The following is a 13,479-nucleotide window of genomic DNA, read 5'->3' as shown; positions in this document are numbered from 1 at the left end:
ATTCTGTCAACTTCTACTGTACAGCAAAGTGACCTAGTCACACACACATATATATATATACATACACACACACACACATTCTTTTTTCACATTATTCTCCATCATGCTCCATCACAAGTGACTAGGTATAATTCCCTGTACTATATAGCAGGATCTCTTTGCTTATCCACTCCAAATGCAATAGTTTGCATCTCTTAACCCCAGACTCCTAGTCCATCCCACTCCCTCCCCGTCCCCATTCTCCAGTCTTTAGAATCACATCTTTTCCTGATTGCAATCATGTTTTCTTCATGCTTGCTTGTTTGGACATGGCCTGAAACATCACCCACAGGGCACGAACTGCTGGACTCCCCACTTGAATGCTTTATTCTCCCAGTGACTCATAAAGTAAAAGAAGGACATCTGGCTGGAGTTCATGGAAACAGCAGGGGAGAGATAAGGACCGAAAGACTGATTTTATAGGGTCTCATCTCTTGTCCTAGAGTAGTAAAAAATAGGCTTTTATTTACTTCTCGGTGCCCCTGTACTAGCCTGATGGGACAGAAAATTTTAAGCGTGACAGAATTTGACTCAGAAAGCCGCCAGCCCATGGGTTTCCAAGTTTCTCACCAAACAGACTTGTTTAAAATATGTCAGGATAAATGATCCAAAAGTCCAGGCTATGGAGGGATGCAATTTTGAAATGAATGGGTTGTTTTGGTTTTTTTTTTTTTTTTTTTTTTGATAAGCATATATTTCAGTGGGGCATTCAACTGAGGATTTTGTTAGGAATAGCTGATTTAATTACTTTAATGCCAAATTTTTATCACCTGCAGCATATGCAAGGTGGAAATAAGAATGCATCCTGCTGTATGGCAGAAATTGACAGAACGTTGTAAATCAGCTATACCTTTCAAAAAATTGTTTTAAAAATGCATTCTGGTTTGCGCTCTTCAGCTGGTGTTGGTTGATCCCTCCCCCGACCCCGTCATAAAGTGGTACCTGGTTCAGGCAGTGGGAAAAAATAGCCCCTTTGACCATTCAAGGCCACAAGGCATATTTTTTAGGGGATGAGGGATATGACTGCTCTGAGCTGCAATCATAGAACATTGGGGGTGGAGACCCTGACATTTCCCAAAACTGGGTAGGAAGAAAGAGACTGCATGTTTTTAACCACGGCAGCTGAAGTGTAAATACAGTTTCGTTTTCTTAAACTGTGTGTGTGTGTGCGTGTGTGTGTCTAAGAGCATCCCTTAAAAACCAGTGTCCAGCCAGAGGGGGAGGGGCAGAGAACGGGCTCGAAACCCAGTGAAAGAACTGAATGCTCCTGTTTCCAGAAATTCACACGCCTTGGGGCGGGGACAATCGGAGCCTTCTTTGCTGAGTCAAAGCGGCTTTTCTCCACTGTGGGTTTTCATTTGCATGTGCACAATTTTGCACCTGCAGGTCTGTTCCAGAAAGCCATCATCCAGAGCGGGACTGCGCTGTCCAGCTGGGCCGTGAACTACCAGCCTGCCAAGTACACTCGGATATTGGCGGACAGGGTCGGCTGCAACATGCTGGATACCACGGACATGGTGGATTGCCTTCGGAACAAGAACTACAAAGAGCTCATTCAGCAAACCATCACCCCGGCCACGTACCACATTTCCTTCGGGCCCGTCATCGACGGGGACGTGATCCCGGACGACCCCCAGATCCTCATGGAGCAGGGCGAGTTCCTGAACTACGATATCATGCTGGGCGTCAACCAGGGGGAGGGGCTCAAGTTCGTGGACGGCATCGTGGACAACGAGGACGGCGTGACGCCCAACGACTTCGACTTCTCCGTGTCCAACTTTGTGGACAACCTCTACGGCTACCCGGAAGGCAAGGACACCCTGCGGGAAACCATCAAGTTTATGTACACGGACTGGGCCGACAAGGAAAACCCCGAGACGCGGCGAAAAACCTTGGTGGCCCTCTTCACGGACCACCAGTGGGTGGCGCCCGCCGTGGCCACCGCGGACCTGCACGCCCAGTATGGCTCGCCCACCTACTTCTACGCCTTCTACCACCACTGCCAAAGCGAGATGAAGCCCAGCTGGGCGGACTCGGCCCACGGCGACGAGGTCCCCTACGTCTTCGGGATTCCCATGATCGGTCCCACCGAGCTCTTCAGCTGCAACTTCTCCAAGAATGATGTCATGCTCAGCGCAGTGGTCATGACCTACTGGACAAACTTCGCCAAAACCGGGTATGGTCCCGTTCCCCGCCCCCCGCCCCAGTAGGTCACTGCCCTCCCGCTAGTTTGCCTGGTTTCTCTATAGACGCGTTGCTTCCCTGACTCGCTAGATCTTGGTCCACAGGCAGGCATCCACACATACACAAATGTGCTCACAATGCACACACCTGCACACACGCCCACAGACATATGTACACATGGGCACTCACGTGCTTACACAAAGGCACAGGCACCCATGACTGCAGACACACATAACATGCATTCTCGTGTATGCACACACATGCATGCACAAACACATGCACAGAGGTGCACACACTGTGCTCCCACACGTGCACACACACATGCAAATACACATGCACCCCCCCCAAGGACTGTCCTCTTCCCCAATGTCTAGGGAGACCTGATTTTTCTTCACCTCTCAGTTGGTTTCTATCAAACCAGTTTCTCCTAAGGTGCTAGATGCATACAGAAAATTATTTTCTTCCCACCACCTGGGGAAAGTTAGACATATTTGTCTTTCCTGTTGAAAGGGGATCCTGGCATTTCAAATCTAAATAGGACCTTGTCTCATTTGGTAAATTCTAGACTTATCAAAACTTCTGTGCCGCATGACCAAGTGTGTTTATTGCATCACGAAGGAATGAAATAAATCTCATAATACACAGTAAAAAATTATACTAAATGTATAAAATACATATAATAACTCATAATCTCCTAACTTACAAAGATATCCTATTGTGTATATAAAACATGTATCTATCTATATATATATACACATCTATTTATGGATAGACACATTTAGTGTTTCTCCACAGTTAGGATAATTATTGCATGTATACTTGTATTTACAAATGTATTGATTTGTAAATACACACATTTATTTCATGAATAAATATACACTTCATAGATGTACATATATTTATCTGTGTATCTATCTATCTGTATACCTAGGTAGAAAGCTCATTGGCTAAATGTAATAGAAAATACACCAGAGTTACACCAAAGCAGGGTCCCCCCATATTTCACTGAGCAGATTTTCTGCAAACAATGAGAGAAAAAGCACCCCCCCATCTTAAAGAGCTATGGATATCAAAGCACCTTTTCATTTTCTCTTCTCTAATAACCTAATTGTGGAAATGAATGAGCTCTCCTTCTGTTCCACCTGGATGTGTTTCTATCATTAACCTTGAGCTTCTGGCGCAGAATTTAAAATGAAGCTGCTCCTGGCACCGGGGAAAGTCACTCTTTCTGCGGATGGCTGGGCGTGGATGGGGGGGGATGAGGTACCCACACGTGCCACAGCGTTGCTGTGCCCGAGCTGCGTGTAGTTCTAGGGAGAGGACGTGGGGTGGGGAGGGGCAGCGATTTTTACGGGGTGTGAGCAGGTGTCATTCTTGTCACCATCCTTCCCCATTCTCTGGGGGGCAGCAGTCTTGGTCCTGCAGTGTCACGGAAAGGATGGCATATTTACAGAGTAGAAAATGCACCACAGGGATACCCACTCTGAACAGTCCCCCCTTGTGTGTTAGAATGAAGACAGGCAGTGGGAAACGGTGAAGGCACAGCCCCTTGGGAGAGATGATGGCTTGTCCCCCAAGGATCTTTCTTTGACAAGGAGAAGACAGATTCACGTGAGCAGGGATGTTGATGGAACATCCTGGAACCTTGTTTCTTAAATTCCCGGGGCTGCTGCAACCAAGCACCCATGACCATGTGGCTTAGAATAGCTCGTGGGCTTTGTGTCACCCTTCAGGAGGCTGCAAGTACCCCTGTGAAGGTGAGGGCAGCACCCAGCTCCCCCTCGAGCCTGTTAGGAGGGTATTTCCATGTGGATTCCTAGCTTCTGGGGGTTTGTTGGCGATGCCTGGTATTGCCCGACTTGCAGCTGCCTCTTGCCCAGTTTTGCATCTGTCACCCCATAGCCTTCTTCCCACACATCTGTCTTTATATGGCCATCTTCTTGGAAGACACTGGTCATTGCTTTTGGGGTTATCCTGCTCCAGTAGGACCTCATCTTAACCAGATGGATGACCTTGGCAAGGACCCTGGTTCCAAGAAAATCCCACGGGGAAGTCCTGGAGCTTAGGACCATCAGCATATCTGAATTTGAAAGGAAAACCTTTGCACATGTAACCTTTTAAAGGCAGGACCAGGAGTTCCTGTAGTGGTGCCGTGGAAACGAATCCGACTAGTCTTCATGAGGATGCAGAGTTGATCCCTGGCCTTGCTCAGTGGATTGCAGATCTGGCGTTGCCCTGAGCTGTGGTATACGTTGCAGACACGGCTCGAATCTGGTGTTGCTGTGGCTGTGGTGTAGACTGGCAGCTGCAGCTCTGATTGGAGCCCTAGCATGGGAACTTCCAGATGCCATGGGTGCAGCCCTGAAAAGCCAAAAAAAAAAAAAAAAAAAGGCCAGACCATTGCCCAATGGTGTCCCAGAACTCTGATAGGTCATGGCTGCCCTTGTGAAGTTTTGCATTTTCTCGAAGCAAAAAAGACCCGCAGGAGCAGCTGCCCCACTGTGGCCATGCCCAACATGGCCATGCCCGTTCACTACCTCCCCCTCCTAACCTGTTATCATTTCATAATGTCTAAACCCAGCATCAGTGCTTTTGTTACAGCCACCTGCCTTCTTTTTCCCTTAAATGTGCTTTAGAAATGAACTTTATGGGATTTTCTTCCATGGAAAGTTAGGATCATCCATCACTGCTTTAACTGAACTATTAAAGAAAATGACAAAATCCAAATAAAGCCATTAAATTCTCGTTAGCAGTTCTCGCCTGCCCAAGGCTCTGAGATGGGTTCTCTCTTGTTCTTCTAAAAAAGAAAGCAAAGGATAAAGGAAATTAATTAATGTCATGAGATGGTGAAGAAAGGCTACCAACAAATGAATACACTTACCAGGACCTGTCAGTGCCTAAGTGAGGGTTGAAAATGTTGAGTGTTTTTTTAAAAAATTTTTCTTTTTCACGTGGAGTGCTTTTTTTTTGTGGGGGGGGGGGACGAGGGACGCACCTGCAGATTATAAAAGTTCCCAGGCGAGGGGCTGAATTGGAGCTAGAGCTGCCAGTCTATGCCACAGCCACGGCAAACGGGATCCAATCCGCGTCTGTGACTGACCCCACAGCTCATGGCAACACTGGATCTTTAACCCACTGAGCGAGGTCACAGATCGAACCCGTATCCTCATGGATACTAGTTGGATTTGTTTCTGCTGCACCACAGTGGGGACTCCCAAGTGTGGGGTGCCTTTTAAGGCTGTACCTCTAGTTCCTAAAATCATTTTCCCTAGTGTGTGTGTTTCACGTCCCTCAATTGGGGAGCATATTTGCAGAGACATAAAATAGCTTAGGCGTAATCACTGGCCCATTCTATCCATGTGGCCATTAGTGGTATATGTTGAGCGTACTTTATAAAGATGCTCAAGTAGCTGGTGCAGCTGGAGAAGGTACAGAGGCTCAGCTTGGACAATAGCTGTCTTCTGACTGTAGTCGACAACATCAGGTAGGGCTCTCACGGAGGTGACAGCAAATTGCTGGGGGAGGGCCTTGCTTGGCAGGCTGAAGCATCTGGTCCTTGTCCAGGCAGGAGCTATTTTGGATTCTGCAGTCTATGTGAAGTTCAGCTCAAATCACCCTTGGGGATATTAATGCTGGGAATTTTGAAAGATCATTGAAACAACTCAAATCATCCTCCAAGGACATTCCTCAGAATTGCCCCTCCCCTAGGAAGCAATGTGCAGCTTCTAACATACATTAGAAATTTCCAAGCCATCTGCCTTCAGTGAAGAATGGGTTTGGGACAGCAGGGGGTGGGTGGTTGAGCTGATGGGCAAAGTCTAGCATTTGCCAATAGACAGCATGACTTGGGAGGTGGTTGCTAGGTACTTAATTTCAATTAGGTAGTAGTATCACCAGCCCTGCATGGAGGAAGAGTTCTTTGTCCCTCGGGAACTAGAAAGTGATCCAGCCAAGGAGCGTGAGGCAGTATGGAGCCAGTAGGGGAGCAGCATGGGAGAAACCAGTTTTTGATGTCCCCGTGAGGTGACATGCCTGACTCTGTTGTCCAGAACTCATACTCAGGCAGGGACCCACAGAATAGCATAGAATACACTTGCCTACCATCGCCCACCCCTGTGTAAGCACTAGAGACACGGGAGCTTGGTTCTAAGGACATGCAGTCCTATGACTCTAACAGCACATGGCTGAGAACAAAAGGATCCCATGGCATCGGAACACGCTTCGCCGTGATCCCCGGGTGGAGTGTCACATCTGCGACACCGCGTCACAGCACCCCAGTGTTCCTAATTGTTCATGCGTGTGAACTCTGAGATTTCTTGTTACACGACCAGCTCGAACAGTGCTGCCCTTAGGTCTAGGCTTACATGTATGTGGAACGTTTTGTTTGGTTTGCTTGTGTTTTATTCTGTATGTTGACTGTTTTATTATGTCGAATGTTTGTTTTTATTAAGCACAGAAAAATAATGTTGGGATGATGACTGTGGCAAGCCTAAAGGGAAAGAAGGGAGTGGAGGAGGAAAAGGAGGACGGGGGGAGGAGAACAGAGGAGGGGGATGCTTTTGAAGGTCTGTCCAGGGATCCAGGTGAGAAGACTCATCCAAAACGGTGCCAGAAAAGAACAGTGAAGCTGAAGCATCAAGGACCAGAGTCGAAAGAGACTACTCGGGGAGTGTTGATCAATGTGAAGCAATGCCAAGGAGACATGAAAACAAATTCCAGGGTTTATGAATAATCACACAGATCTGAACTCTTTGTCACATCCAATCTCTTTGGGGATAAACACGTAAGGCATTGGTCCTGACAAGTCAATGGAAATCATGCTCGTGCATCAAGGACCAATGCAGTTTGGGTTCTCTGTGGGGAGAGGTGGATAAAATGAGCAGGACGAGGGTCTCTACAAAAGATGTGGCCATGAACAATACTTTAAGCATTATACGTGGAAGACCTTAGGTGCCCCTGGAGTTCAGAGGTGGGAAGGCAGTTGGCCAAGAAGCCCATGTATGTTAGGTAAGAACAGCAACACCTGGTTCAATGTACTGAAATATACTGGAGTAGGTCAAGTGCACAGAAGGACTTGTATTTTTCATTGGCTTTCAGATGCCACCTCTGCTTTTGATGTGGCCTATGATTCATTTACCTTCCGTGTTTGCTGAATCTTGGCAAAAGTCAACCAACAGTCGGGGAGGGTGGCTTAGAAAGAGTTGCGGCATAAGACTGGTTTTCGAAGTGACCTTTCTTGCCCCAAAGTGTTTTAACCTCAGTGAATGAACGGCTGTAGAGTTAGGGCTGAGTGCATAATTCGGGGGGCAGGGGTGAGTTTTTCTTCTAAGAGCACGCACGCCATTGTTTGAGGGGTGAGGAAAATCTTTACCATCCAAAGGAGCATATCTGAGGGGTCCCTGCTAATTTTAAGGACATTGAGGTACCTATCTCTCACACGTAAAATGCCCTGCGAGACCTTGGATATCTGTTTAACCATCCACGGCCAAGATCATATTCAAAGTGACGCACAACAGGTTTTGAAAACGTATGTGTTAGATGTTGGGGAGAATGGCTGAAGATGTGTCTTGAGACTTGCCTGGGAAAGAGGATGTGCCTGTTTGGTTCTTAATGATCATCATTTTCAATGTTATTCGTGGGAATTAAAACACACCGTACGCCCAAAGGAATGTCTACAAAACAAGGCACCGCATTCCTTCTTAGCGATCTTCCTGGCTTTTGAGTGTTTGACGAGAGAAAATGATGAGCGTTCATAAGCTCTGTGAGTTTATCTTGGTTTAAGGCTACTGACTGTGCGTCTCTAAGAACTCTAATAGATAGATTGTATCAGACGAAAGCTTACTTATCTGGATTTTCAAAATCCCCCTGCTCTTTTCTTGGAGAACAAAATAAATGTGTTTCCTTACCTTTTCAAATGTGCACTGAATTCTGTAGAAAATAGCCTCATATCCAACATGAACAGACACTCTTTCCTAGATGCTCTCTCTTTAAATCAAAGGTCAATACATCTAAAAGACTCAATTCAGTGAAATCAGATCAATGCAAACATAGCAGGAATCCTCCCTACCTTTTGTGGCTTTTAGAACAATAAAAATCGATGGCGGGCTTCTCCAGGGTAGATTCCAATTAAATGGGAATTTCCAACAATTTATTTCAGGAGACTCAAAGAAAACGTGGGGTGTTATACTGAATCCAACATTTTCCCAAAACATGTAAGAATGGAAAAATAAATTCAACACAGATTAAAGTACATGAATGTTTATAAATGAACACATAAATAAGAAAGCTCAGGAGTTCCCTGGTGGCTCAGTGGGTTAAGGTTCCGAAGTTGTCACAGCTGTGGCACAGGTTCGATCCCTGGTCCAGGAACTTCTGTATCCGTGGGCACAGCCAAAAAAAAGAAAGAAAAATCTCATAGTATTAGGCCTATAATTTTTTAAAATATTTTTTCATCTCACTAATAAAAGCACAGCAGTTAGTGTGTACTCTGGTGATGAAACTTCTTTGTCTGATATACCATGTCTATTGTCAAATCTGTATATCATACATCTATCCATCTCTATATATGTATGCAGTATGCAGTATATACTGTAGTATGCAGTATATACTGTAATATACAGTATGCTTTTATACAATGTATACTATTCACAGTGTATAGCATACTTTTATATAGCATGTATTACAGAATAGAGTGTACCGTATATACTGTAGTGTACAGGATACTGTTATACACCCTAGATATACACAGTATAGTGTACCATATATACCAGCCTAGATTCTATACAGTATATAGTGTACCATATGGGATACTGTTATACACCCTAGATATACACAGTATAGTGTACCATATATACCAGCCTAGATTCTATACAGTATATAGTGTACCATATATACTGTAGTATATGGGATACTGTTATACACCCTAGATATACACAGTATAGTGTACCATATATACCAGCCTAGATTCTATTCAGTATATAGTGTACCATATATACTGTAGTATACAGGATACTGTTATACACCCTAGATATACACAGTATAGTGTATCATATATACTGTAGTATACAGGATATTGTTATGCCGCCTAGACTCTATATAGTCTATAGTGTACCATATATATTGCAGTATATAGTATATTGTTATACAGCATATACTATATATAGTGGTATACATTATATTTTTATGCAGCATAGACTATATAAAATACATAGAATATAGTATATACTGTGACTATATACAGTATATTATCTATAATTCTCTCTCCCAAGGAATTTTTAGGTATATTCTAATTTATGCATTACAGAAAGGGATACTGTTTATTGAGCACTTACTACAGGCCAAGAATATTGTACTTATTATTTAACCTTCCTTACTGACTCCCACACTTTATAGATGAGAAGGATAAAGCTAAGAGAGGTCAAAGTATTTGCTCAAGATTTTGCAGTTGTAAAGAGGGGGAGATGCAGAGCTGAATCTATGGACATGATTTGACAGTCTCTAGCTGAGGGTTAAGCCCTTATTTTGGCAAATATTGCACCTGTTGGTCAAGTGCATGGTTTGCACCCTGGAAGATAGACATTAAAGCACCCAGATCAGTGGGTCTGAGCAAGCAGGGTCTGCCCATCATGCCCACGTGTTCAGTACTGTCCAGCAGGTGACATTTTATCATGCACAGTCTCTTTTCCAAAACAAGTACACATTAAGGTGAAATCTGTTTTACAGCTGACTTTTCCAAGCATAAAAAAAAAAAGAAGAAGAAGAAATGGGGCTATGGTATCTTTGCTGAGTGGTTGGTTATCTTAAAAGAGTTGGTTGCAAAGAAGTTTCCGGCATCCTGTTTTGCAGAGAATCTTTTGATTTCAATGAGTCTCCTTCTCCCTTGTGCCTATTTGTGTAAATCATAAGTGACTTCTTAGGTTCGTAGTTGCCACACACCCTTGAAATCCATAAAAGCCCTCAATGTCTTGTTTCACGCCGTACTTCTCCTGAAAACCCTTAACCTCAGTGTTAAGTAAAAGCACTGTCTTAGCAAACTTCTTCGATGAATGGACTGTTGTCTGAGGTTTATGTGATTCGATCTTCAAAAGGATTTCAAGTATATACACAGTCCATTTTCTAATGGAGGACCATCAATGCATATTTCTCTTTATTCATGTTTTGCGGTGACAAAGGCCCATTTCGATTTGATTTTTAACGTGTATTTTCATTGTTTTAACCGCAAAACCTCTTCCTTTAAGAGGCAGTTCTTGAGCAAGAAAGAGAACGCACGTGTTTTTGAACAGTAGCCTCTCCATCAGGGTTTCTCACTTTCAACACTCTTGAGAAGGTGTGCTCAACCACTCGTTATGAAAAAAAGCTTGCATAATTTAATAAAAGAAATGAAGTCCCCCCCCCAAAAAAAAAAACAAACCCAAGCAAACAAACAAAAAAACCTACTCTTGACATTCGCAACCAGATATTTCTTTGCTGGAGTGGACATTGGGGGAAGGGTGCTGCCTCGTGGAAGGAATATTTAACAGTCACCCTGGCCTCTACCCATTCAGACACCCATCCTTCATTTGTAATGACCAAAAACGTCTCCAGCCATTGCCAGGTGCCACCTTGGAGGCCCATCACCCGCGGTTGAGATTTAGGACGGAAATTAAACTTGACATCCTGCACATGTTTCAAGACAGGTTTTTTTTTCCTCCTTTACGATGGACGCTAATTGGATGCATTAAAAAAATATAGCAAGGTGGTGAAAATTGCTTTACTGTTGCCATCAGGAATTACTACTATTTTTTTTAGTGAAGGTAAGAGGGGATTTTAATGACAAAACGGGAGCTCCCATTTGGATGCAACCATCATGCATGTGTCGTGCCTTCAGTCCTTTGTATCCCTAAACGCTTGAGAGGAACTGATTGCCTTTTCGTTTGATGTGATGAAAGTCTGCTTGTGACGTGTGGAAGGGTGTGACCTCTCTATTCTTTCTCTCCGTTCTGTCCCCAGCGACCCCAACCAGCCTGTTCCTCAGGACACCAAGTTCATTCACACCAAACCCAACCGCTTTGAGGAAGTGGCCTGGTCCAAGTATAACCCCAAAGACCAGCTCTACCTACACATCGGCCTGAAGCCCAGAGTGCGGGACCACTACCGGGCCACCAAAGTGGCCTTCTGGCTGGAACTGGTACCCCACCTGCACAACCTGAACGAGATCTTCCAGTACGTCTCCACCACCACCAAGGTCCCACCTCCCGACATGACCTCCTTCCCTTACGGAACTCGGCGGTCCCCTGCCAAGATCTGGCCCACCACCAAGCGCCCGGCCATCACGCCCGCCAACAACCCCAAACACTCCAAGGACCCTCACAAGACGGGGCCCGAGGACACCACCGTCCTCATCGAGACCAAACGGGATTACTCCACGGAGCTGAGCGTCACCATCGCCGTGGGGGCCTCCCTGCTCTTCCTCAACATCTTGGCCTTCGCCGCGCTGTACTACAAGAAGGACAAGCGGCGCCACGAGACGCACCGGCGCCCCAGCCCCCAGAGGAACACCACCAACGACATCGCGCACATGCAGAACGAGGAGATCATGTCCCTGCAGATGAAACAGCTGGAGCACGACCACGAGTGCGAGTCCCTGCAGGCTCATGACACGCTGAGGCTGACCTGTCCCCCGGACTACACCCTCACGCTGCGCCGGTCCCCGGATGATATCCCGCTCATGACGCCAAACACCATCACCATGATTCCCAGCACCCTCACGGGGATGCAGCCTCTGCACACCTTCAACACGTTCAGCGGGGGCCAGAACAGTAGCAATCTACCCCACGGACACTCGACCACGCGAGTATAGTTCTGCCGTCTTTCTGTCCCCTCCCTTGGCGCCTCCCCTCCGCCACACGCAAGAGAGAAAGGAAGACAAAAGCGACATCTCCCCACAAGGAATGCGTTTCTTCCCACCGGCCTCGGACGGACACGCCGAAGGGCGGCCCCCGTGTCCCGGCAGACTTTTCCCACGACCATGTCCCAGTGCGGCAAGACCAACTTCCGACCCTGCGAAATGTGAAATGTATCCATGTGCTGTTACAATACTGCTTTTCAGAGCTCCATCCCCACCGCAAACGTGAGCGAGGCTGGAATGTGACCGTTTCAAGGACCTGGGTGTCTCCATGGGGGACCGTGGAAGCGGACACTTCTGGAACTCAGCCAGGGACCCAATTTCTTTTTCTTTCTTTCTTTCTTTTATTTTTTTTTAAATTACAATTGAAAAAGAAATAAACGTTCTTTATGTGCCATAGGACGGATGACTCTGCTTAAGGGAGGGAAGAGTCTGTGGGCGTTGACCCAGCATATGGAGCTGGAATCCAGAGAGAAGGAAAAGTAGAATTTTATTATTAAAATAAAAGAACTGACTATGCAGTTACGTACGTAGAGTTCTGTGCAAAGAGATGTTTTGCCAGCCTGAACTGTATTTAAGGAACTTTGTAAAAATTAAAAAAAAAAAATGTATATAGCTGTGCGTTTAAACACACACACACACACACAGAGAAAACAAACAAAAAAAACAAAACAAAAAAAGCTTTTATTGGTGTTTTCAGTTTGAAAGAGCTTTTAGCAAGATTGTGCTTTTCCATTGTGTTCTGTATGTATATAAATTGATATACTCATTACTCCTATCACCTCTGTTTCCTCCAGGACCAAGGAGGATGTTCTTAATTCCTTGTGGCCAACAGACATGGGGTTTTCTAATGCGTTTCATTTGTAGGAAAATGCGGTTGTCACCCAGTGGACCCAGACTGTCTGTGCAACTGGTGGCTCTCCCTCCTTTTGTGGGCTGGACAAGTGCATGCAACAGCATTCTTAGGACACTCTTGTCTTCAGGAACACTTTGCATTTTTTTGGTGTGTTAAGGCTTCATGGAGTTGCAACCCCAGGATGGACCCCCCCCCCGCATGGAGTCTGTGGAAAGTTTGTTGAATTAGAAACACACGCAGGCAGAGTGACGGCAGGGGGACAACCACAACATCCAAGCCCCTCATTCTGTAGTTCTGGCTCTTTGAATTGGGAAGAGTGGCTTCCCGACCCAGGGCTCTGCCAAAAAAAAAAAAAAAAAAAAAAAAAAAGGGAAAGAAAGCTGGTGTTTGGTGGGGCCGAGCTCTGCTGAGTCAATACAACGCTGTATTCCCCAGCAGCTGCACAAGGGTTTGGCTGATGCCATACCTGCTCATCAGGTTTAGTTCATCAGATTGAAAGAGGTCATGTGTCTTTCCC

At 45.6% G+C, this 13,479-nt stretch overlaps 1 protein-coding gene across 14 annotated transcripts in view; it reads left to right on the top strand.

Moving 5' to 3' along the window:
- The window catches only part of LOC146394448 (neuroligin-4, X-linked), a 401,455-nt gene extending 388,842 nt beyond the window's left edge, over window positions 1–12,613 (top strand). For all 14 annotated transcript variants that reach the window (XM_085007085.1, XM_085007078.1, XM_085007089.1 and 11 more), the window contains 2 exons: window positions 1,426–2,215; window positions 11,212–12,613. In XM_085007085.1, the coding sequence (XP_084863211.1) occupies window positions 1,426–2,215; window positions 11,212–12,061 (1,640 nt within the window). In that variant the 3' untranslated portion in view covers window positions 12,062–12,613. The remainder of the gene's footprint in view (window positions 1–1,425; window positions 2,216–11,211) is intronic.
- The last annotated feature ends 866 nt before the right edge of the window (window positions 12,614–13,479 follow it).

This window comes from Sus scrofa, chromosome X, assembly GCF_054392235.1.
Source record: "Sus scrofa isolate SSC_HxYL_T2T_F1_AM1 chromosome X, Sscrofa_HxYL_maternal_Yorkshire_Landrace_v2.0, whole genome shotgun sequence".
Classification (NCBI taxonomy): Eukaryota; Metazoa; Chordata; class Mammalia; order Artiodactyla; family Suidae; genus Sus; species Sus scrofa.
The sequence above is the reverse complement of the archived record's forward strand: the minus strand, read 5'-3'. Positions and strand labels throughout refer to the sequence as shown.